General features: G+C 35.3%; 2 protein-coding genes across 9 annotated transcripts in view; one reads left to right on the plus strand and one right to left on the minus strand.

Annotated features, from left to right (window-relative positions):
• LOC128237068 (phosphatidylinositol-binding clathrin assembly protein LAP-like) overlaps window positions 1–7127 on the plus strand; it is a 67386-nt gene extending 60259 nt beyond the window's left edge. For all 8 annotated transcript variants that reach the window (XM_052952257.1, XM_052952262.1, XM_052952261.1 and 5 more), the window contains one exon: window positions 3130–7127. The gene's annotated coding sequence lies outside the window, so the exon portion shown is untranslated. The remainder of the gene's footprint in view (window positions 1–3129) is intronic.
• Window positions 7128–9351: 2224 nt separating this feature from the next.
• Window positions 9352–18470, minus strand: LOC128237041 (NADH dehydrogenase [ubiquinone] 1 alpha subcomplex assembly factor 4-like). Its single transcript, XM_052952225.1, has 3 exons — window positions 18145–18470; window positions 11863–11960; window positions 9352–10094 (listed from the first exon to the last, which is right to left on the minus strand). Exons 1-3 carry the CDS (start codon window positions 18308–18310, stop codon window positions 9735–9737), a joined length of 624 nt encoding a protein of 207 aa, XP_052808185.1. The 5' UTR covers window positions 18311–18470; the 3' UTR covers window positions 9352–9734.
• Between the last annotated feature and the right edge of the window lie 4211 nt (window positions 18471–22681).

Here is a 22681-nt window from a genome sequence, read left to right on the forward strand (position 1 = left end):
TTGCCACATGTGTTCCACATACCAAGACGACGTGTGGCGTACAAGACTTGTGTCCCTACCTCAAAGGTCAAGGTCACACTTAGTGTTTATTCACAATGGAGTGCTGCATATAAGGACATAGAGTATAGGTTGTCGTGTCCGGGCTGTAACTTTCTCTTGTATGGACAGATTTTAAAATAACTTGCCACATGTGTTCCACATACCAAGACGACGTGTCGCGTGCAAGACCCGTGTCCCTACCTCAAAGGTCAAGGTCACACTTAGTGTTTATTAACAATGGAGTGCTGCATATAAGGACATAGAGTATAGGTTGTCGTGTCCGGGCTGTAACTTTCCCTTGTATGGACAGATTTTAAAATAACTTGCCAAATGTGTTCCACATTCCAAGACGACGTGTCGCGTGCAAGACCTGTGTCCCTACCTCAAAGGTCAAGGTCACACTTAGTGTTTATTCACAATGGAGTGCTGCATATAAGGACATAGAGTATAGGTTGTCGTGTCCGGGCTGTAACTTTTCCTTGTATGGACAGATTTTAAAATAACTTGCCAAATGTGTTCCACATACCAAGACGACGTGTCGCGTGCAAGACCTGTGTCCCTACCTCAAAGGTCAAGGTCACACTTAGTGTTTATTCACAATGGAGTGCTGCATATAAGGACATAGAGTATAGGTTGTTGTGTCCGGGCTGTAACTTCTGCATATAAGGACATAGAGTATAGGTTGTCGTGTCCGGGCTGTAACTTTCCCTTGTATGGACAGATTTTAAAATTACTTGCCGCATGTGTTCAGCATACCAAGACGACGTGTCACGTGCAAGAACCGTGTCCCTACCTCCAAGGTCAAGGTCACACTTAGGTGTTTATTCACAATGGAATGCTGCATATAAGGACATAGAGTATAGGTTGTCGTGTCCGGGCTGTAACTTTCCCTTGTATGGACAGATTTTAAAATAACTTGCCAAATGTGTTCGGCATACCAAAACGACGCGTCATGTGCAAGAACCGTGTCCCAACCTTCAAGGTCAAGGTCACACTTAGGTGTTTATTCCCAATGGAATGCTGCATATAAGGACATAGAGTATAGGTTGTCGTGTCTGGGCTGTAACTTTCCCTTGTATGGACAGATTTTAAAATAACGTGCCACATGTGTTCAGCATACCAAGATGACGTGTTGCGTGCAATAACCGTGTCCCTACCTCCAAGGTCAAGGTCACACTTAGGTGTTTATTCACAATGGAATGCTGCCTATAAGGACATAGAGTATAGGTTGTGTCTGGGCTGTAACTTTCCCTTGTATGGACAGATTTTAAAATAACGTGCCACATGTGTTCAGCATACCAAGACGACGTGTTGCGTGCAATAACCGTGTCCCTACCTCCAAGGTCAAGGTCACACTTAGGTGTTTATTCACAATGGAATGCTGCCTATAAGGACATAGAGTATAGGTTGTCGTGTCCGGGCTGTAACTTTCCCTTGTATGGACAGATTTTAAAATAACTTGCCACATATGTTCGGCATACCAAGAGGACGTGTCGCGTGCAAGACCCGTGTCCCTACCTCTTAGGTCGAGGTCACACTTAGGTGTTTATTCACAATGGAATGCTGCATATAAGGACATAGAGTATAGGTTGTCGTGTCCGGGCTGTTACTTTCCCTTGTATGGACAGATTTTAAAATTACTTGCCACATGTGTTCAGCATACCAAGATGACGTGTCGCGTGCAAGACCCGTGTCCCTACCTCAAAGGTCAAGGTCACACTTAGGTGTTTATTCACAATGGAATGCTGCATATAAGGACATAGAGTATAGGTTGTCGTGTCCGGGCTGTAACTTTCCCTTGTATGGACAGATTATAAAATAACTTGGCACATGTGTTTGAATTACCAAGACGATGTGTCGGGTGCAAGACCCGTGTTCCTACCTCTAAGGTCAAGTTCACACTTAGTGTTTATTCACAATGGAATGCTGCATATAAGGACATAGAGTATAGGTTGTTGTGCCCGGGCTGTAACTTGCCCTTGTATGGACAGATTTTAAAATAACTTGCCACATGTGTTCCACGTACCAAGACGACGTGTCGCGTGCAAGACCCGTGTCTCTACCTCAAAGGTCAAGGTCACACTTAGTGTTTATTCACAATGGAGTGCTGCATATAAGGACATAGAGTTTAGGTTGTCGTGTCAGGGCTGTAACTTTCCCTTGTATGGACAGATTTTAAAATCACTTGCTACATGTGTTCCACATACCAAGACGACGTGTCGTGTGCAAGACCCATGTCCCTACCTCTAAGGTGAAAGATACACTTAGTGTTTATTCACAAGGGAATTCTGAATATAAGGACATAACAGTGTAGGTTGTCAAGTATGGGTGGTATTTTTTTATGTTCAGAAGCAATTAAAAATAACTTGCCATATGTATTTGACACGTAAAGGCAAGATCAACTTTTCATGTACTGACCTTGTTCGTAGGTCAATGTCACATTCGGGGGCATTCGTCACATACTGTGACAGCTCTTGTTAAAGGCTTTGAGGTTTCTAAAAGGCAAGTTTTGCTTCTGTGGTAGCGTGCTTCACCCTCTTCTACTTTTACTGGGGAGGTGGGGAGCCCAAACCCATTGCCAAAATTGTTTCAGACATTCAGGTGTGTGGTCAATCACATCCCTAGCATGTTATACTTGTGACTTTTTGCACTAATGGTGACTCGAGAACCAAGGGATGGTGAAGGAAATTGTCAAGTCCTTATTTTTTATGTATGAAATATTGCGATAACCTTAATATAGTTGTTTTGCAAATACTAACTTAAACCCTGGCCATAGCTAAAATATTGATGAAACTTAGTACATGTGTTGGAAGAGATAACAAGCACATGTGAAGCAAGGCCCGTAACTCTGGCTCTAACAATGGGTTATTCCAAATCAATATAAAAAAGAATAGATTTTACTTGGTCATCAATTAATAGAAATAAATTAAATATTTACATTGATATAACTGTTAATTTATCATACTGTAGGTTTAAAGAAATACACTTTGAAATAAATTGGTGTAAATTTGTGTTAAATTAATTTAAAAGAAAACAGTCTGTACCAAAAGCGAAAGCTAATATTATTACCTCTCTCCATGATATTTTCAGATGAATAATTCCAATGGGAGCTCAGGATGCAGCCATCATGCAGGCCAGGAGAGTGTTCATTATCAGATCAACCCCCTCCATACAACATAATCATCGTCCTACTATCAGCCATGTGCACACAAATGTTCGCTATACAACATTGTACTTCAATGTGCATAGAAATATTCAACATGCACGGTTATTGGGATGCATAGAAATCTGTAACATACAAAATCTTTATTCCTCTAGCATTGTGAGGTTGCAGGATACATTGTTGATATTGGATGTGCGTAGAACTGCACAACCTACAACCTTTGTACTTTATTACTGTTCATAGAACTGCACAACACGCATCATCTCTGTTCGGTAGCACGCACAGAAATATACAGCAACTGTTGCCAATCATCATCTCTGTTCGGTAGCACGCACAGAAATATACAGCAACTGTTGCCAATCATCATCTCTGTCCGGTAGCACGCACAGAAATATACAGCAACTGTTGCCAATCATCATTGTCGTTCGGTGTGCAAAAGAAACTCCATGTCGCTAGAAGCTGTGGTTCCAATATTGTCAATATTTATTATTATAGTGATATTAGTGTTCTGCACTTCCCAATTTTAGTGTGTTGACTGTTAAATCTGTACTTAAGTGTGTGAACTGTTGAATCTGTCCTCTGTTAATACATAGGTATGTAAACTGTCAACTCTAAACTGAAGTGTTTTAAGTTACAATGTGTTATATTCTGTAGCTTTGTGGGTTAGAGTGTTAGTATTAATTCAGTTACGCACATGTGAAACTTTTGACCTAAAATTTAGATGGGTAGTTTAGTAAAGGTCAGCAGGCGTTGCTGTATAGCCAGACATGGAATCTCGTGTTTCCATGTTTACCAGTGAATTAATTCAATAAATATTTCCTTAACTTAGGAATGATTTGCTATATTTCAGAAAAACACAACCTACCTTGTTATGAGGGCATTTTAAGTGCTGTAAAGTTTTCAAAATACTTACATATAATAATTACGAGTATGTGATAACATGATGGTTCGTTGTATGATGTGTGCATTCCCTTTATTTTAAATGTGCCATTTTGTTTCCATGAAATATAAACAAGAATTTGGTTGAATGTGCGATAAGTAAATGAAAGTTAGTTTGTTCTAATGTACAAAATTCTGACATTCCATGGGTGAATTTAGTTTCGTGAAATATTATACTCCTGATAATCCTTTGAGCATTTCATTTTCATATCTTACTGGAATTTGGTTATATACAATGTATTTATCTTACTAAATGTGTTTTGTTTTCCTATTTTACAAGTAGATGTTTGAGGTCATAATATGGAATCGTAATATTATTGTGTTACATTAAGTGACTTATAGCAAATACGTCACCTATTTCATAGTTACCCATAGGGTTCTCTGACTTTTGAAGATGAAAGGTATATTATAAAATATGAATGAATTCATTTTTGTGGTGGTTTGTGCAATCAAAAATGGCACTTTTTGTATCCTGTCATGTTCCTATTGTGTTTGTTGTAGAGCTTGAAAATATTACTAGAAATCTTACAAGCTCTTGTATCCTGCCCTGTCCGTGTCCACTGCATTGCTCTACACCTTCACATTACAACATTTTCAGTGTGCACATTTCATTTTAACCTCCCATTTGACTTAGTGTTTTTGCTAACCAATAATAAAGTCAAAGGTACTGACATCTTGTTAGACAATACTTGACAATTTTTGTTTTCATCTTTTTCACTCGTAAACATTATCTCTCTACAAAAGTCTTGTTTTCACCCATTTTGCATGCAAACACGGTCTGCTACTGTATTTATATATGGTCATATTAAGTGCTGTCATATTGTTAAAGGAATCCCACCCACAAATATGTGAATTTTAGGATGCCGGGTGATCACATCTGATATTGGAACCATTTGAATGGATTTTGCATGCAAAAAAAAATAATACTGAAAATGTAATAAAAAGGTGTTTTTTTGGCCTTCATAGATGCAAATTAGGTTATTTTATGTTCAAGTTCAACTCAGTTGAAATAAAGTGCAAATATTCCAACTGTTATAGCTCAATGTATAAGGTATTGTGCATTTGGTCATATTAGTGATAACCAAGCAAACACATTGTAAATGGTTCTTAAATAACCAGACAACAAAACTTAATGTAATGGTTTATAGGGTTGTCAGAGAATAAGCTTATTTTTGGATTGGATACCTTAAAAGACTTCAGTGTTTTTGTCAGATGTTCATACAATGTCCATCTTTGTCTATTTCTGTTTCATTGTGTATTTGTACATAAGAGGTCTTTTTCTATCAATATGTAGATATTAAGTTATATATATATATATACACAGGTTTTTCTTATTCATTTATTTTACTCGCATGCTGTTATAGACCTATTGCTGTAGAGTTTTGCTGTGTCATATGTGCATGTAACTGCTGGATAAAGACAATTTTATCATACATTTGTCTAGACAAAGATGTCAGTTATTCTTGGATGCACAACTCAACTGCAAGAAATTGAAAGTATGAAAAAATGCAGATTAATGCTATTTTTAATTGTAAGTTTATCTCATGTTTGCAAATGACATTTGTATATACAAATAACTTATGCACTCTTGGCTTCACATTTCCATTTCTGAAAAGCCAGTCAAATATTATATATGTGTATGTAAAATCAGAATGTATGAGACCGAGTTATTCACTTTGCATCTTCTAGTGAAGTGCTTGTTGATAACAATTCAAATTTTACATATCAAAGTATGATTAACTTTACAATTAGTGTTAAACTTTAATATCAAATCCTTAAAGTAACTCTAGGATTCAGACTTGTTGATCTAAATGACTTTATTCTTAATTCACTGACAGCTTAGTGCTTACCAATCAGGTCTTCTATAGCAGCATGTATATGTGACACAGAAATACAGTTGTCATGTGGTACCCTGTCTCTATCGTATATATGCTCTAGGCTTTTCATTGCTGCAGTCTTCGTACTATGTAACTGTTCAGAGGGGAGAACCATACTATGTCTTAGTTAAGCATAAAAGTATAATTTGTGGGGTTGATGCCAGAAAGTTTAAAGCCACATTAAAATATATATGGTTTTGGTATATTCTGGCATTAGCCCTACAAAGTATAATAAAGTTATTTTCTTGAAAAAAATATCAAGCAGCATCAATGGACAAACAAATGTTTGTGTGAAATTTTGGATTATGGCAGAAATCATTGTACTGTTAGAATTATTTATTTTGCTGAATTTATTTTAATTGAAAAGAAATGATTTTCAAATTTTAGTCTGATGTAACATGCTCATTCCAATAATACTGGTACTTCCATACTTTTGTGAAATCTTGAAGAATGCTACGACTCCATTTTTTCATCTTCAGTAAAAGCTGGCTTTTTGTCATTTTGGTGTTTCTCATTTATCAGGCTTTGGAAGTAATCATTTTGTAATCACTACTTATATGCAAAAACTTATTCTATACATTTGTCTTGTAATCCCTTTAAACTATTAAAGCTGTCTTAGCCTGGGGCTGGATTACAGAAGCATCTTGAGTTAAAATTGTAACTTTTCCTTAAATTCTATTTGGGAAGTGATTTATTCCACAGGTACAAAGTGTTTTGCTGAATGTTAATTCTGTAATTAAAATATTGAAGTTTTCAAATTGGAAATGTCATTTTAAAGCAATTGTTTATTTCAAGAAATATGAATGTTACACACATTTTGTTTTTAAATATTCTCAAAATGTTTCTGTTATAAAGCCCCTGTTGAGCCACATACAGGATCTTCCTTTGCCATAGACTTTGTGATTATGTAGGAAGGACATAGGACAGACAAAATAGCTTATAAATATTCTTTGATATTGAGTTGATGTCATTGCTTAAGGTCGATGACTTTCGTTGAGAAAATTTAATATTTTACTGATTCAGTTGTTATGATTGTTATTTAGCGCTATAATCATGTCACAAAATGTTGTGTACCATAGAAAATTAAATAAAATATATGTACAATGGTATGTCGTGTTGTTAATCGAGTGGACTGCTTATTAGAGGTAAACTAGCCAGGTTTTAAAAAGGGCAAGGAGCTGCTGTGGAGAACTGAAATGAGAATTTGGCAGAAAATGTTGGATACTGTGTTTATATGAAGTAGTTTGAGGTTTCAACTGCCATACCAGGTTTTCAAAAAGTGAAAGGACATCTTTCATTGGTTTGTGTTTGTGGCCTCAGTGTCAAGGTCATTTACTTTAAAACAGAAAAATGGTTGAAATTTTGGCCAAACATATTGTGACCAAAGGTATATAGGACCTGTCATGGGATTGTGTTCGGGGCCCCTTGGGTCAAGGTAACTCACAAATGGAAATAATGAATCTGAAAGTCCTTAGTTTGGGTTGTCAAATTGTGACCTAACTTCGTATACAGGGAGAGTTTAAGGGGACCTTTTATGGGATTGAATTAGGGACCGCTAGGTTCAATGTCACCGTTAATAAAATAGAAAAACAGTGAAAACTGAATATTTTTAGTGACAGTTGAACTCTGTTGGCTTGAACTCGCTTGACTCAAATTCATCTTTGGCTCAAACTGAATATAAAGGACCAATTTCTATCAACTGAAGGTAATCATTCCAACTTGGTTTGAGTTTTTTGAAGCTTGAGGTATTTTGGAAGTTCAAGCCAAAGGGGTACGACTGTATCGTAACTTAACCTTGTAACTGTTTGTTCAATAGAATCATGCTTTCTACTAAGTCATATTTTAAGGAAATATATACTGGTACTCTAACCAATCCAGGGCTATTGAAATGTAATATTGACCTAATGGTTGGTTCATCAGACTCGCAAGTAAAACTTTTGTGTATATTTTTCTTATTTTGTGGTATAGATGATTACCGGGTATTATTTATGATACAATATTTTAACCCTTAACTTCCATTCCTTAAATGTACTGCCTTTCGGCATTTTTTATTTCACGACCTCATGACATGTTTGAATGCTCTGTGCTGTGCCAGGTGGTTGTTAAAAACTGCACATAGAAAGGATTCCAATCAGTATTTTGGAATGAAATTTTTAATACTACCTCACAATATATTGCACGACATGCTGTATTTGTTCTATTGTTTAGATTATTAATAGATGGAAATAATTTGCCCCTGTCCATGAGCTATACCAACAACCTAGTACTAGTTATTTTTTTCTTGTTTTTAAACAATAAAAATTTGATAATCATAAGCACTCCATGTCAGGAAAGGCAGAAAGATGCTTCTAAAACAGCCAGGGTCATCACCTTTCTAAAATTATCTTGTGGAATCCCTCCTTTAGTAGATTTCTATAAAATGAATGTACACTTTGGCATCTACAGACCAGTTCAATGAGGTAATGTCACTAATGAGTGTTGATTAAATTTGAATAATTTGTAAAATTATGATTTAGGGAGAAGATTTACTGATTTTTTATTTAAGAACTCGAATGAATTTATCAGACAAAATCAGACGTAAATAGTTAATGAGATAATTCATAGTGCCAATATTAAGAAAGTTGCTTCCCCGGGCAATATATTTTGTATTTTTTTGAGAGTGCAATATGCAAGCCCTCCTTAATGAAACAACCGGACTTGTAAAAGCTGTTTGGATGAGAATGAAAAAAGTTCAGCCTGGCCTGTGGGATGTCCAATAGGTTTGTGCAGTTCAATTAAAATGCAGATGTACTGTGCAATGAAATAGCACATTAAAGACAGCCAAATTCCATCACAATGAATGCTTTCTTGGTAAATGAATAGACTGTTCTAAATATCCTATATGCTTTTGCTTTGTGAAAACAATCCATCACAGGAACCAAATATCGAAGTTCCACAAGATTTGGTAGTAATGTGCAGGTCAACAAAACTTGGTCCTGAACGCGAAATTAAAACAAAATTGATGAAAGATTTGGTAGACCAGTAGGTGTTGTGAGAATTATAATTAAGTTGATTTGTTGTGTGTTGTGTGTATGCATAAGAAGATGCCAAAGTTATTCAGTTTCAACCATTTTTCTCTTTAGTAACAGTGACCTTGACCCTAGGGCCCTATTCGCAATCCCATGAAAGGTCTCCATAAACTCTTCCTGTAGACCAAGTTTGGTCAAGATATGTCAACCCCAACTGAAATTATTCAGTTTCATAAGTGAGTTTGACGCTGCCGGCCGCCCGCCTGAACAACCACGTTCATCATTCTAATAACCAGGTTTCACTATAATGTGAAAACCTGGATAAAAATTATGACCAAGTTTCATGAGGATTGGGATTTTTTTTAATTAAGACTAAAATTTTAGCATTGACAACAAATTTACCATTCAGCTCACAATAAACAATTTGTATTATTTGTAAATGTTCAGTTCTATGATCCACCATTTATATATCTACCGGTATAAATATTTTAAATACAACAATCAAAGAACGCACAAACACACCTACAATTTTACCGTTCAGCTCACATTGAGCCATTTGTGTTATGTTTTTTCTGCTCAGTTTTATGTTCTACTGTTTATATATCTCTAAATAACTGAACACTCAAAGAACATCTTGTTTAACTTTGGCTTTAAAGCAATAATAATCCAATGCATATAATTATGATTAAATCCTAAAATATACACTCGTCAAGTTTTTTTTTGAAACAAAGTGTCAATAAATTTCGTCACAGATCTTGTCTTCTTTTTAGTGATGCTTTCTATTTCTATTAGTGAGTCAGTCTTTTGGGGAGCCTTTTGCACGTCAACATTCATTCTACTGTAAAACCTAAGAAAATTGAGAGTATTGTCTATATCGAGATTATATTCCTTGGCTAGAGCTACTGCAGAGTTTTTCTGCTGGTCTTCTAAATGTCTTTCCAAGATTGTATGAGCTTGAACCAAGGACATTTTCCCCTTTGGTATTTTTTTCACGTTGATGAAAGCGTCATCCGGGTCCTCAAAGTTTTTTCTGTTAGAGGGTAGGGGTCGGTCAGCAGAAGAACAAATCTGAAACAAGGTGAAAAAGGACTATGTAAAGAAATCTACCAAGATTTTATAACAATAAACAATAATATAATGATTTACACATCATGATTTTATTATTGACATGTCGGTCTACTATTATAGAATTAAGTATAGAATATTAAGCTTTCTTTTCAACTGTGTAGGGAAGTTTCCTTGTGCATGTATGGTATTCAATTACCATTCAACGCTAAGATCTATTAAAAAATTGTTTTTATTTATTTATTGACAATAGTTGGGTTGAAAAATAAACAAGCATTTTCAGTGAAAAGATATCCCCCGCCAACGATGGCTTGTTTGTGCTTGATGGCTTGTTTGTGCTTGAAGGTTAAAAAAAATCTCAGAAAGAATAAGATAAGCACATTGGTTTTACTGAGAAACGGCTGCAAACAATGATTTTTTAATAAATCAAGGGCAATAACTCTAAGGAAAATTGACCAATCCAAAAGAAAAATAGACAGGCATCATCACAGTATGTTGGTTCTTATTTATTCCAAGTGTCATGAAATTCTACCAGCTAGTTGCATAGAAAAGGCTGCAAACATGGATCTTTTAATAAATCAAGGGCAAATAACTCATATAGAAATTACACAATCCAAAATATAAATAAACAGGCATCATCGCAGTATGTTGGTTCATATTTATTTCAAGTTTCAAGAATTTCTACCAACTAGTAACTGAGAAATGGCTGTAAATGAGAGTTTTTCAAAATATCAAGGGCAATAACTCCAAGTACCGTACAATTGACCAATCAAAAAAAAAATGAACAGGCATCATCCCAGTATAGTAATTCATATTTATTTTAAGTTCCATGAAATTCTGCCAGCTAGTGACTGAGAAATGGCTGTGAATGTGCATTTTTAAAAAAATCAAGGGCAATAACTCCAAGGACAATTGACCAATCAAATTTTTTTTTGGACAGGCATCATTCCAGTATAGTGGTCCATATTTATTTTAAGTTTCATGAAATTATACCGGCTAGTTACTGAGAAAACGCAGGTGACGGACGGAAGGAAGGACGGACAGAAGGACGGACGGACGGACAACGCCATTTCAATATCCCCCTCCCTATTTCATAGGCGGGGGATAATAACTGAAATGAAATTGAACAAGTAATTCATTTAATAGGTAAGACTTATGTTTTACGATCATATTTTTTGCTGCATTTTTTGCTTGCAACACAACAACATTTATTCATTTCATTTAAATCTTGGGGACCATGTTTGGGTTTGGATCTTTTTTGAGTGATATCATTTTGCATTTTCTGAAAAGTATGTGCGGTAAATGAGTTGAATGAAACATCAATTTGCTGTGGCCAAACAAACTCTTAATTAACAAAATTTCTAACAAAACCCTTACATGTATATGAAATGAGTTATTTTCAATTTAATTAAACTATTTTCAATTTAATTAAACTACTATTTTAATGAGTATACGCAACTAAATCACAAATAAATTTACAAATAAATAGACAGGACTTGAAGAAATAACCAAAATTCAATATTTAAAAAATAAGTTACATAGATTGCCTTAAATAAGCCTATTGCTATTGTGAGCCATCTTGCTAACTTGCTGATATCTTAACAGTTGTAAATTCTGAAATTTTTAAGAAAAATAAATCAAAATTGTTGACTGACAGATGGACTGTCAGGGTGATAACTGAAGGGCCCTAAATATCTCTTTAAATAAATAAGACCAGGCTCTTGTTTAATTTCATGAAGTTTAGCAATAATAGCCAAGAACATATTCTTACTCTGGGCATGTCATATTCCATCTCCAGCTTTAGCTCGTTAACGCGGCCTATCAGCCTCGGGTCCTGCTTCTCTACCTCTTCTCGAACTTCAGGGTGGGCTGAAATAAAAATCAAGATACTTAAATACAATAGAAATACATTATTATACTTATTCGAATCTTATGTTTTGCAAGATTTTTTTATGAAAGAAAGTTACATCCTCAACAACTGACCTTGAATTTATATAAAATACCTTGTACTTGGGTTGGACTTGCTATCAAAAATTGTAAAAAATGCCTTTTAAAATACATAACCACTCAAGCTAACTTTTCTTTGATTTTAACTAGTATACAGAGTAAAATTTGAATATTTTCATCTCTGTAAAAAAATCCAATGTTGCATTTTAGCCACACAATTTCATTTCCATAGTTCTTACACATATTTTGACTTGTCTCATATGTTATGAATATCCATCTAGCCATAATGAATTACACTAATTACAAATTTAAATAATTGCAAGAGGAAATATTAATTGGTAGGAAAGTAACTCTTATGAAGAAAAGAGAAAATGGACAGAAATAATCTAAAATTTCAGGAATAACAACTCCCAAGAGTAATGATGATGACAAGTGCTATTGATAGCTGATATGACAAAGCTGACCTATTCAATCAACTAGATTCTAAGCTGTTGAGTTACGGTACCTATTTTTTTGTAAAATTAAAATATCCCTAACAGAAAATAACTAGAAGCGACGAAACCAGGTTTTTGTTATGGGCAATCAGAAATTATAGCCAAACCTTAAGTTTTTAACTTGCACTCAACAAATCAAGTACCTTGACCTTCTTCCCCACCCTCAAAAGCAAGTTCAATCTGCAGCTTCATATCAGCTATATTCACACTTAAATTCATCACTATCCATCAATTCTAACTAAGTTGTTGGGCAGAAACCATTTTTCTATTTTTAGGAACAGTGACCTTGACCCCACCTCCCAAGCTAGCTCTTCACATAAGCTACCTTCGCTCTAAGTTTCATCAATATCTATCAATGCTAACTTAAGTTATTGGGCAGAAACCATTTTTCTATTTTTAGTAACAGTGACCTTGACCCCACCTCCCTCAAAAGAAATTCCAAGCTTGCTCTTCACATAAGCTACTAGTACCTACACACAAAATTTCGTCAATATCTATCAATCCTAACTAAAGTTATTGGGCAGAAACCATTTTTCTTTTTTTAGTAACAGTGACCTTGACCTTAGCTCCACCCCTCTCAAAAGCAATCCCAAGCTAGCTCTGTACATAAGCTACCTACACACCAAGTTTTATCAATAGCTAGCTCTGTACATAAGCTACCTACACACCAAGTTTTATCAATATCTATCAATGCTAACTAAAGTTATTGAACAGAAACCAATGTTTGACGCCCGCCCAACGACAACCTCATTCTTATAACCCGGTTTTTGTTGCAAACCTGGTTAAAAATTCAACAACCTTGACTTAATTCATTTCACACTTTCTAATCTAATATTGTGTAAAAATAAGCACAAAACAAAAAATATTCCCACATAATAATACAAGTCACAGGGTAAGTGTCAGCCAACTGGCTAGTTTCAAGTTAAACTGTTAAGCATCTATATCAATATTATTCTTTTTTTTAAACTTCTAAACAAAGCGATCCCTGTGAATAAAGGAAGAAAAAAATTGTGCCAAAATTATATTGGCCAATCAAAACTTGTTTCAACCAAACGTAATAAGAAGCTCCAAAAATATAAAGACACAAGACAGAATCAGAGATTTGAGTCTGCGAGCCTGCACTGGTAATATGCTTTTTTCAGCTAGCTCAAATTCAGGATTAAATATAGCAGGGCTTGTTAAACATGTCGACAACAAGTTCTTTGATCAAAGCCCAATTTCGAAGACTGCTAACAAGGAAAGTAAGGATGGAAAATGTTCAAGTTATTTAAGGCCAACATAAGCTATATTGTCATAAAGCTTATTTTGAATTACGGACATTACGGACCATGGACATTACGGACCAGACAAAACGGACCATATTTTGGGACATTACGTACCATATCTGGGGACATTATGGACCATCTAGAGACACAAAACGGACAATGATTTATAATGTTATTAACATTTTTTTTAAATTAAAATATTCTCCCCATCGTCTTCATACTTTACTAAATATTGTTAACAATGTAGTGCAATAATAGTTATGAATTTAAATTGTTCTTTCTGGGATAAATAACCTCTAAGCAGTCCAACCTCTTTTGATATTGTTATTTATGCATGCATACACATGTATGTTTATTAATTTTCTCTTTCACTTATAATATATACTTAATATGCAATTAATTGATTAGAAATGTTTATGTCACGTGATACGTAATGTAAATTAAACTTATAATGTAACAAGAATCAATATGTTTACGTTATTTAAAAAAAAAATTGAATCCTTGTAAGAAAACAAACAAATATGACAATTCAAAGTTAATTTCAGAAAGCAATCGAGCAACTATAAGAAGACATAAATATATGCATTCACAAATGTACAATAGTTAAAACAAATGTAAGTAAAATAATAATCATGTCCCCTGATGTCCGCAAATATGGTACGTGATCAAGTTAAAACAACCTTTAAGTAAAATTGTAAAACATGGTCTGTAATGTCCCGAAATATGGTACGTTTTAATGTTAAAACGAACTGTGAGTTAAATTATAAATAACGGTCCGTAATGTCCCCAACTATGGTCCGTTATGTCTGGTCCATAATGTCCATGGTCTGTAATGTCCGTGACCCACTTATTTTCTTCCATGTCTGGCCTTTGTGTGATTTTTTTTTATTTATCAACTGCAATTGTCAAGAAACCAAAAAAAGCAGATACAATCAGGGACTGTAAATCTTTAACCAAGTTACTTAATAAAATAGAATGAAATATGACAGAACTATTAAATAATATAAATCCCATAATACATAATATAAATAAATTACTTAGAAGTTTAATAGATAATGAAGCGTCCGGTAAAGTCAAATAAATATTAAAATTGAACACCAGAACAACATCTTGAGATAGAGCCTACCGAAAACAGCGTAAATCAGGGAAAGCTGAAGATAGAAAGAGATTCCTTGACTTAAAGCATCTACTCAGAAAATCCATCGAAGTATCCTACCAAAGTTAACTTCAAGACATTCTCGACATTTCATTATAATGCATCTAAGGATCAAACCTACAAACCTAACACGAAAAAACTATTTACGCTTCTCAAGCATTCCAAACAAGATTCAGCCTCTGTTGCACCCTTACGTAAACAGAATTCGGTCCACCAGGACGACACAGCAAAAGCAACCGTCCTAAATGAGCAATTCCAATCAGTTTTTAGCCCAAAATCTCCCAATAGTCTCAGGTTCCTTTGTAACATGAAACGCCAAGACATCCCTAACACAGGCAAACCTCAAAATACAATGCCAGACATAACAGTCACAGCAAAGGGGATTGAGAAACTTCTATCAAACCTAAATCCCCAAAAAGCATCAGGCCCTGATCAGATGAAGCCTGTCATTCTGAAAAACCTTTCAACTTCACTATCACCAATTCTGAAACATCTCTTTCAAAAGTCTCTTGACTCTGGAATACTACCGCAAATTTGGAAGGATGCAAATGTGGCTCCTGTCTACAAAAAAGGGGAACGCTCAGACCTCGCTAACTTACTACAGGCCCATTTCCCTGACATGTATTCTGTGCAAACAACTAGAACACGGAGTCGCATCCTCTATTTCAAAACACCTCACTAAGCTCAATGCCTTTTATGAACTCCAACATGGCTTCTGGGAAAAACGCTCTTGCGAGTTCCAGCTCCTTATACTGGTAGATGATCTTGTCAAATCCCTCCATAACAAAAAGCAAACTGATCTAATTTTGCTTGACTTCAGCAAGGCTTTCTACAAAGTCAGTCACGAGAAACTTGCTCTCAAACTTTATGGCTATGGCATCAGAGGCCCTGCTCTAAAATGGATAAAGGGGTTTCTGGATAACAGACGTCAGACTGTTGTTGTCAATGGGTCCTCATCAGAACCCATACCTGTCTCATCTGGAGTCCCACAGGGATCTGTACTGGGGCCACTTCTCTTCTTAGTCTACATTAATGACCTTCCTCAGAATGTTCAATCCAAAGTCAGACTATTTGCTGATGATACTGCCATTTATTTATCTCTGTCAACAGCAGCACAATCAGAAAATCTCCAAAAAGATACATTTGAACATTGGAGTCATGAATGGGACATGGAATTTAACTCATTTAAGTGTCAAGTCGTTTACATAACAAGGGCCAAAAACCCAATTCCAACACAGTACACTCTTCACCATTGCTTACTAGAATCTGTATCCTCAGCAAAATATCTTGGTGTTGATCTGTCCTCAGATCTATCGTGAGACACACACATAAATCGCATCTCTAAGAAGGCAAACAACACGTTGGGCTTCCTGAGGAGGAACATTAAGGTACACTCTGAACCACTGAAATCTTCTGCCTACAAAGTTCTTGTCTGCCCACAGCTTGAATATTGCTCCACAGTTTGGTGTCCTTTCACTGATACCCACATATACCAACTTGAATCTGTCCAACGTAGGGCTGCCAGATGGGCAGAACATGACTATGGACAAACATCAAGTGTAACTAACATGTAGTCCATATAAACAGCCGCTTAAGAGTCTTTGACGATTTTTGTGTTGGCGACTCTACGTGTCCATACCCCACTTGTTGTTTTCCTAGCCAAGATCCCAGCGTCACTGCGTAAGATAAATATACTAATAGTGGCTAACCCAATATGGCAGTGAAAAGTTGACAGTAGCCGATCAGCGTCAGTTTTTCATGGAAAACTAAAGTTATAAGTAAAAGGTATTAACCAGTATATAATTAATGTGTCCCTTTTATGTGTTCTTTTAACAATTCAGTGTAGTTGTAGAATAATAGCTGAATATTTTTATATATTTTACATTGGTAAAAATAAATCAACTTGTGGCGTTATAGGGAACACAATAAATATCCAAATGTTAAAAAACGTTCCCTATACGTGCATTATTGTAGTTAAACTTACATGATGCAGCCTTAGAAGAATAGAACAAGCTGTCTCTTATGTACAAAATAACACATAACCTAATAGCAATACCTATCTCTGGCTACCTTACCCCACTGACAAGACCATCTTGACATTATCACAGCTCCTCTTACAGACTAATATCTGCCACCACCGACTACTACCTACCTACCTTTTGTCGTCTAGGGAACTTCTTTAGCCCTAAAAGGCTAGTAAATCCCTTTAAACTGCTTCGTCTGTAAGTTCTCCGCCTTCGGTATGACTTAATATACTTCAGAAGTATCAAACCGTTTGTTTTTCCAAAGTTTATCAAGACCTGCCTTGAAGGCATTCACAGATGTGGTGTTCACTAATTCATGTGGCAAATTATTCCAAGTTGAAACTATACGATTGCTGAAAGAATTTTGACGTAATGATTTCCTTGCTTTAGGTTTAAATAATTTCAAATTGTGTCCTCTGGTACCACTATTGTCAGCAAAGGTGAAAAATGTTGTCATACTAATGTCATCAATATTGTGTACTATTCTAAACACTTGAATCATGTCGAATCTTTTCCTTCTAAAGTCTAAAGATGGGAGGTTTAATTTTCGTAGGCGATCGTTGTAAGTCAATCCCCTCAAATCCGGAATTAATCTAGTTGCTCTTCTCTGAGCGTTTTCAATCATCTGTTTACACTTCTTTGTTATTGGGAAATATATCAGGTTTCCATAATCCAGATGCGATCTGACCAGTGATTTGTATAAGGTCAGGAATAGAGTATTGTCAATATGAGTAAACTTTCTTCTTATTACTACAAATTCTTTTTCTTATTACTACAAATTCTTTTTCTTGCCAAGAGCTGTCTTCCAATGGAACAACCTCCCACCCAACATAGTGGCCTGCCCTACCCTGGGGCAGTTCAATCAGGCTGTCTGCCAGATTGAACATGTATCGCCATGGCATAGGGATCTATCAAAACTATTTTTCCTTTATAAACTTTACCTGTACCTCCTTATTTAAATTTGTTTTTAAAAAGTACTGTTTCTTTCACAACTTTTACTAACATTCTTGCAGCTTGACGCACAAATGTCTAGGTCCCCAGTAGGGGTTTGACATTAATGGAAGATAGATAGAAGACTACTTTGAACCATACGGTTTATTTCTTTTAATTTGTTTGTTAAAAATGATTTCTTTCGGAATCTAAATACAAAGTTTGCTAGTCATTTACCTGTTGACTGCTTCTCAAACATTTTGTCGGTAGACTGATGTCTTGGAGCCGGTTTGGGCTCAGTCTTCTGTTTTTCTATGGCTTTCTGGGCTCTGCTTTCGAAATTGAAACTTTTAATAGGTCGCGCTACCTTTGAAGCTATTGACTTTGATGCTTGTCCTCCCATTTTGTTGCATAATTTCAGAGATTTCTGTCGAAGGGCAATGTGTTTGCCAATTTTACAAGTATTATTTTTTTGGTTTCAAAACATTCGGAGCTCCTCGGCCATTTTTTTTTCAAAAAATGTTTTTTTGTGTTTTTGTTTTCGATAAAATGGCCGAGGAGTTCCGAATGGTTTCAAAACTGGTTAAAATTACCGTAAAAACGGCAATATGAAGAACGGTCACTTTATTTTTTAGACTAATACCCTACATCACTTTTCTTAAACAAATGGAGAAAAAGATAATGAGATAAGCAGATTAATAATTTTAGAGCCAGCCACTTTTTAATTTCTTCCATGTCTGGCCTTTGAGTGATTTTTTAATTTATCTACTGCAATTTTCAAGAAACAGAAAACAACAGATAATTGTAAATCTTCAACCAAGTTACTTAATAAAATAGAATGAAATATGACAGAAATATTAAATAATTTAAATCCAATAATACATATAGTGAAACAAATATTGAAGTCTTTCTACATAAACGGCATCCATGCAAGAGTTGAAAAAAATGTACCCTCTAAATTACATAAATATAAAAAGAACTGCGTAACCGAAATATTAAACGATCTTTTAAAATAAAGCCAGACCATACAAACAGGCCAAGGAAACTGGATCATGGAGCAGGTTTAGACAATATTAAAAGGAATGCCAACGTACGCGAGTTGCACAGGGCTAACGCCTCGGTCCATATACACTTTCGGTGGCTTACTGGCCGGTCCTTATAATGTCATATGACCCTCAGTGGTGTGTTATATTTCTTAAATAACAAACATACATTTGACTGATAAATCTTTTACCACTTACTAAATAATGCAATTATTGAAAATATTAACTACTGATAACAATATTGTAACCGTGAAATTAATAGCAGAAAGCGCAAAAATATTAAATGATTGGTGAATGCTAAAATATTTACTATAGTCTCATAAGAGTAAAATACCGTGTTTTATGCTCATTTCTTTCAAATTAAACCCGATATCCTTCATAAGAACTATTGTTTTTGACATTTATTCATCCTTTTTGGAATAATAAAACAAAATTATCAATTGTAGTAAATCTGATCTGGGAGTAAGTGTGCATCTTTAAGAAGGCCTTTATTTTTTCATTCTATGTTTAATGAACCACCAGGATCCACTACTGTCGTAGATGGAGGGAAAACATTAAAACGAGAACAGCATGTTATATTTTTCGTCGAAGCAGGTGTTGCCTTTATATCGCACTTCAGGTTTCTTTGGTACTGCAGAAATTATGTTACAATATTTAAAAAGAAACGAGTAAAATCAGAGAAAAACAGTGATATTATAATTTGATTCACAATTGCCCTTTATTTTAAACGAGGTTGTTAGATATTCACCTTAAGCCTCACCCACTGAAACGCTAGTGTCTATTTCTATGACCTGTTGAACATTTTTATCTTTTAAATCACTTAAATGATACTGAACATTTTGCTAGGACAAGGGGGCCAGATACTTGAATTAAGCTTTATATAACACATTTAGAAGCTTCTCTTGACATTAGTTAAAACAATTTCGAGAATAATAGTCGGTTGATATTGTGAAAAAAATTGCACATTGGGTTATAATTTTAAAACTTTGTACACTTGCAGAAAATACGTATATGCTTGGAAATAGTTTAGAACCCATTCTAGATTCATCCAATATTGCTGCCAAAATTCAAAATGACCGCCATTACCATAATAATGATACAATATATAGCTTTGGTGCATCCTATAACCTGAATTAATGGGTTGTTTAGTGATATTTACTGATAATTAAGATATTGAAACTATTCAAAATGTTAAACAGATACTCATCGAAACAAGAAATTGTGTCGCCCTGCCAATCCAAATATCTTGAAAATGGTCAATTAACCGATTCTAACAGCAAATAACCATATACTTTCTATATTTCTGAAAACAATAAGTCTGTTTCATTTTTACGAGCAGTCCGCTAGTGCTCGGTTGACTCATAACACCAGCTCCTGGAGTCACAAGGCCCTTGACATTCTGTGAAATGGATCGCTGTTTCAACATGGTCTCGAGTGTTTATTTCCGTACAGGAGTCATATGTGGACGGGCGTTGTCATGGAAACCGTTGGGGAATCGCTGGTAGAGGTCCGGTGTATGTCATTAACCCTGAGAACCTCCTCTGGTGAATAAATTGATGCTCATGTCGACGAAATGTTAACAATTAACATCCAATAATGAATTGATTTGCAGTATTCCGGACGTTTTTGAACATAATAAGACTGTTTATTTCAATGTATATTGCTCTCGTCTCCGGTGTACCTTAAATTTACATGCTGCATCGATTACCTCAAATTCAAGGTCAAGGCCATTTCAAGTTCATGGAATAGATAGGCCACAAACATTGTTGCTAATGCATTTTGTGTGTATCCAATCTGGGATAACATAAATGTAAATTGAATATCTTTTTTATTTACATCAGCCTACCTTTTAAGAATCTCGAACATAATTTAGTAAACTACTGGTGTAATGGTTAGAGTAAGTACCCTCGCAGAATATAACCATTTTTTTATCCTAAGTGTCCACTAAATCAAATATGGCCAACACGTGGCATTGATTGGCTTTAGCTGGTCTTTATGGTTGCCAAAATGTGTAGAAATTTGGCACTGAAAAGGCCTAATGTGAAAAGCACAAGGCTTAAAATGAGCAAAATTGCCGCCAACATGTGGTCTAATGGGTACTGCATTTACTAAATAATAGCTGCGCATGAGCTTGTTGGCTTTGCATGGGCTGTATGGTTGCCAGAATGTGGAACATCTTGGAGTCTTAATTAGAGCTGCGTACTTGTTTCTTTGGCTGTAAAAAGCTTTATGGTTGCCAGAATTGTATTGCATATTTATCAGAAATGCACAGATTATTTTTTAGCTCTTAATGGTCGCCAGATTGTTATTGTTTACACAGTCTTCATTAGAGCTATACATAAATTTTTGGTTATGGTCTCAAAATGGGCTGTTTGGCAACCATCACATGTTTGGTACTGAGTATACTTAACTATAGCAGTACAAGGGTATGTTTTGCTCCAAATTGGACATATGGATGAAAATGTGTGTTTTTTTGCACCGCAAGCTTTTATTAGAAATGTACTGTTTGTTTTGCTCTGATTATGATTCATGGTTGCGAAACAGTGGTCAAATTGGCACTGGATCTACACATGTGTTTGTATTGCTCCTAATTTGCTTTATTGTAGTCAAAATTGAATTTTTTTAGAGAACTGGACTGACTTAAGTTAAAACCCATTGAGGTTTGTTTGTATATGCACGTCTTTACTGTTGTCACTAAAGGTTTCTGTGGTTAGAAATGTCGATTTTTATTTCTGCTCTGGTGCTTGCTTGACACATGATGGACTTAACTATAGATGCATTTGTGTTTAATTAGACTGATATGAATGTTGAAGATATTTTTACACTTCGTAAAAATTGCAGCAGAATTTGGATAAACTTGGTACTGAATTGACTAGAGAACCTATATATAATAAGATCAAGTACATTGTATAGCAAAACAAGTGTTATTTGGCACTTAATAGAGCTTAATAGGCTCTTTATTTTGGCACACTATGAACTGGCAACAAAACACAGTGGACTTGAGAACGTTCTATGGTAGCTGTATGGCAGACTTGGGTTGATGGAAGCCAAAACGAGTTTAAATGAGCTCTCTTGACGGAACTGCAATAGGGATTCAGAGGGCCGCTTGAGACCTTATTTGAAATTAGTAAATTATGAAATTCGAAGCACTCAGTGTACACGATTTGGCTATCTTCTATTTTTTTTTTTATTTTTTTTTATTTTTTTTTTTTTGGGGGGGGGGGCGGTGGGTGTGTGGTGTGTGTGTGGGGGGGGGGGGGTAGGTGCAGAGGTGGTTGGTTGGTATTGGAATAATTAAACATCCGGTTAGAAAACACTAGGTAAGTTTTAGAAGTGATGCTTGCGGCTGGATAGGATTAAAGGAAACTCACACAAATACTTTATATAAAGCTTGTTAAGCACCGTATGCTTTAAAGTAGGGATATTGTATCGTATGCTTGAATTTCAATGTTTGGGAAGAGATAACATGTAAATAAAACAGTTTAGTAAATTTACTTATGTTATGTCTTTTCAAATAAAAAGGAACAATCAAGAAGTAGCGCTGCAAATATTGGTCATATTCGCACTGTGACATTCAAATGATTTTGAACTTGGTTTTGAAATGCTTAAGTGCGTCATAAAACAGTTTTAATATTATAAGTTTCAAGTTTCAAGTTTTATTTATAATAAACCAGAAGGTCGTAGACCCATGAGGCATAAAGTGCACAATGGTGACAAATACAAATAATATG

The sequence above is a fragment of the Mya arenaria genome, chromosome 6, assembly GCF_026914265.1.
Source record: "Mya arenaria isolate MELC-2E11 chromosome 6, ASM2691426v1".
Classification (NCBI taxonomy): Eukaryota; Metazoa; Mollusca; class Bivalvia; order Myida; family Myidae; genus Mya; species Mya arenaria.

Excerpts from the sequence above, each read along its gene's own strand:
- LOC128237041 (XM_052952225.1), bottom strand. The coding sequence starts at position 18,310 with ATGGGAGGACAAGCATCAAAGTCAATAGCTTCAAAGGTAGCGCGACCT. Across the intron at positions 11,961-18,144 it reads GTTTGAGAAGCAGTCAACAG|CCCACCCTGAAGTTCGAGAA; the intron begins GTAAATGACTAG and ends TTTTTATTTCAG. Across the intron at positions 10,095-11,862 it reads TGGAATATGACATGCCCAGA|ATTTGTTCTTCTGCTGACCG; the intron begins GTAAGAATATGT and ends ACCTTGTTTCAG.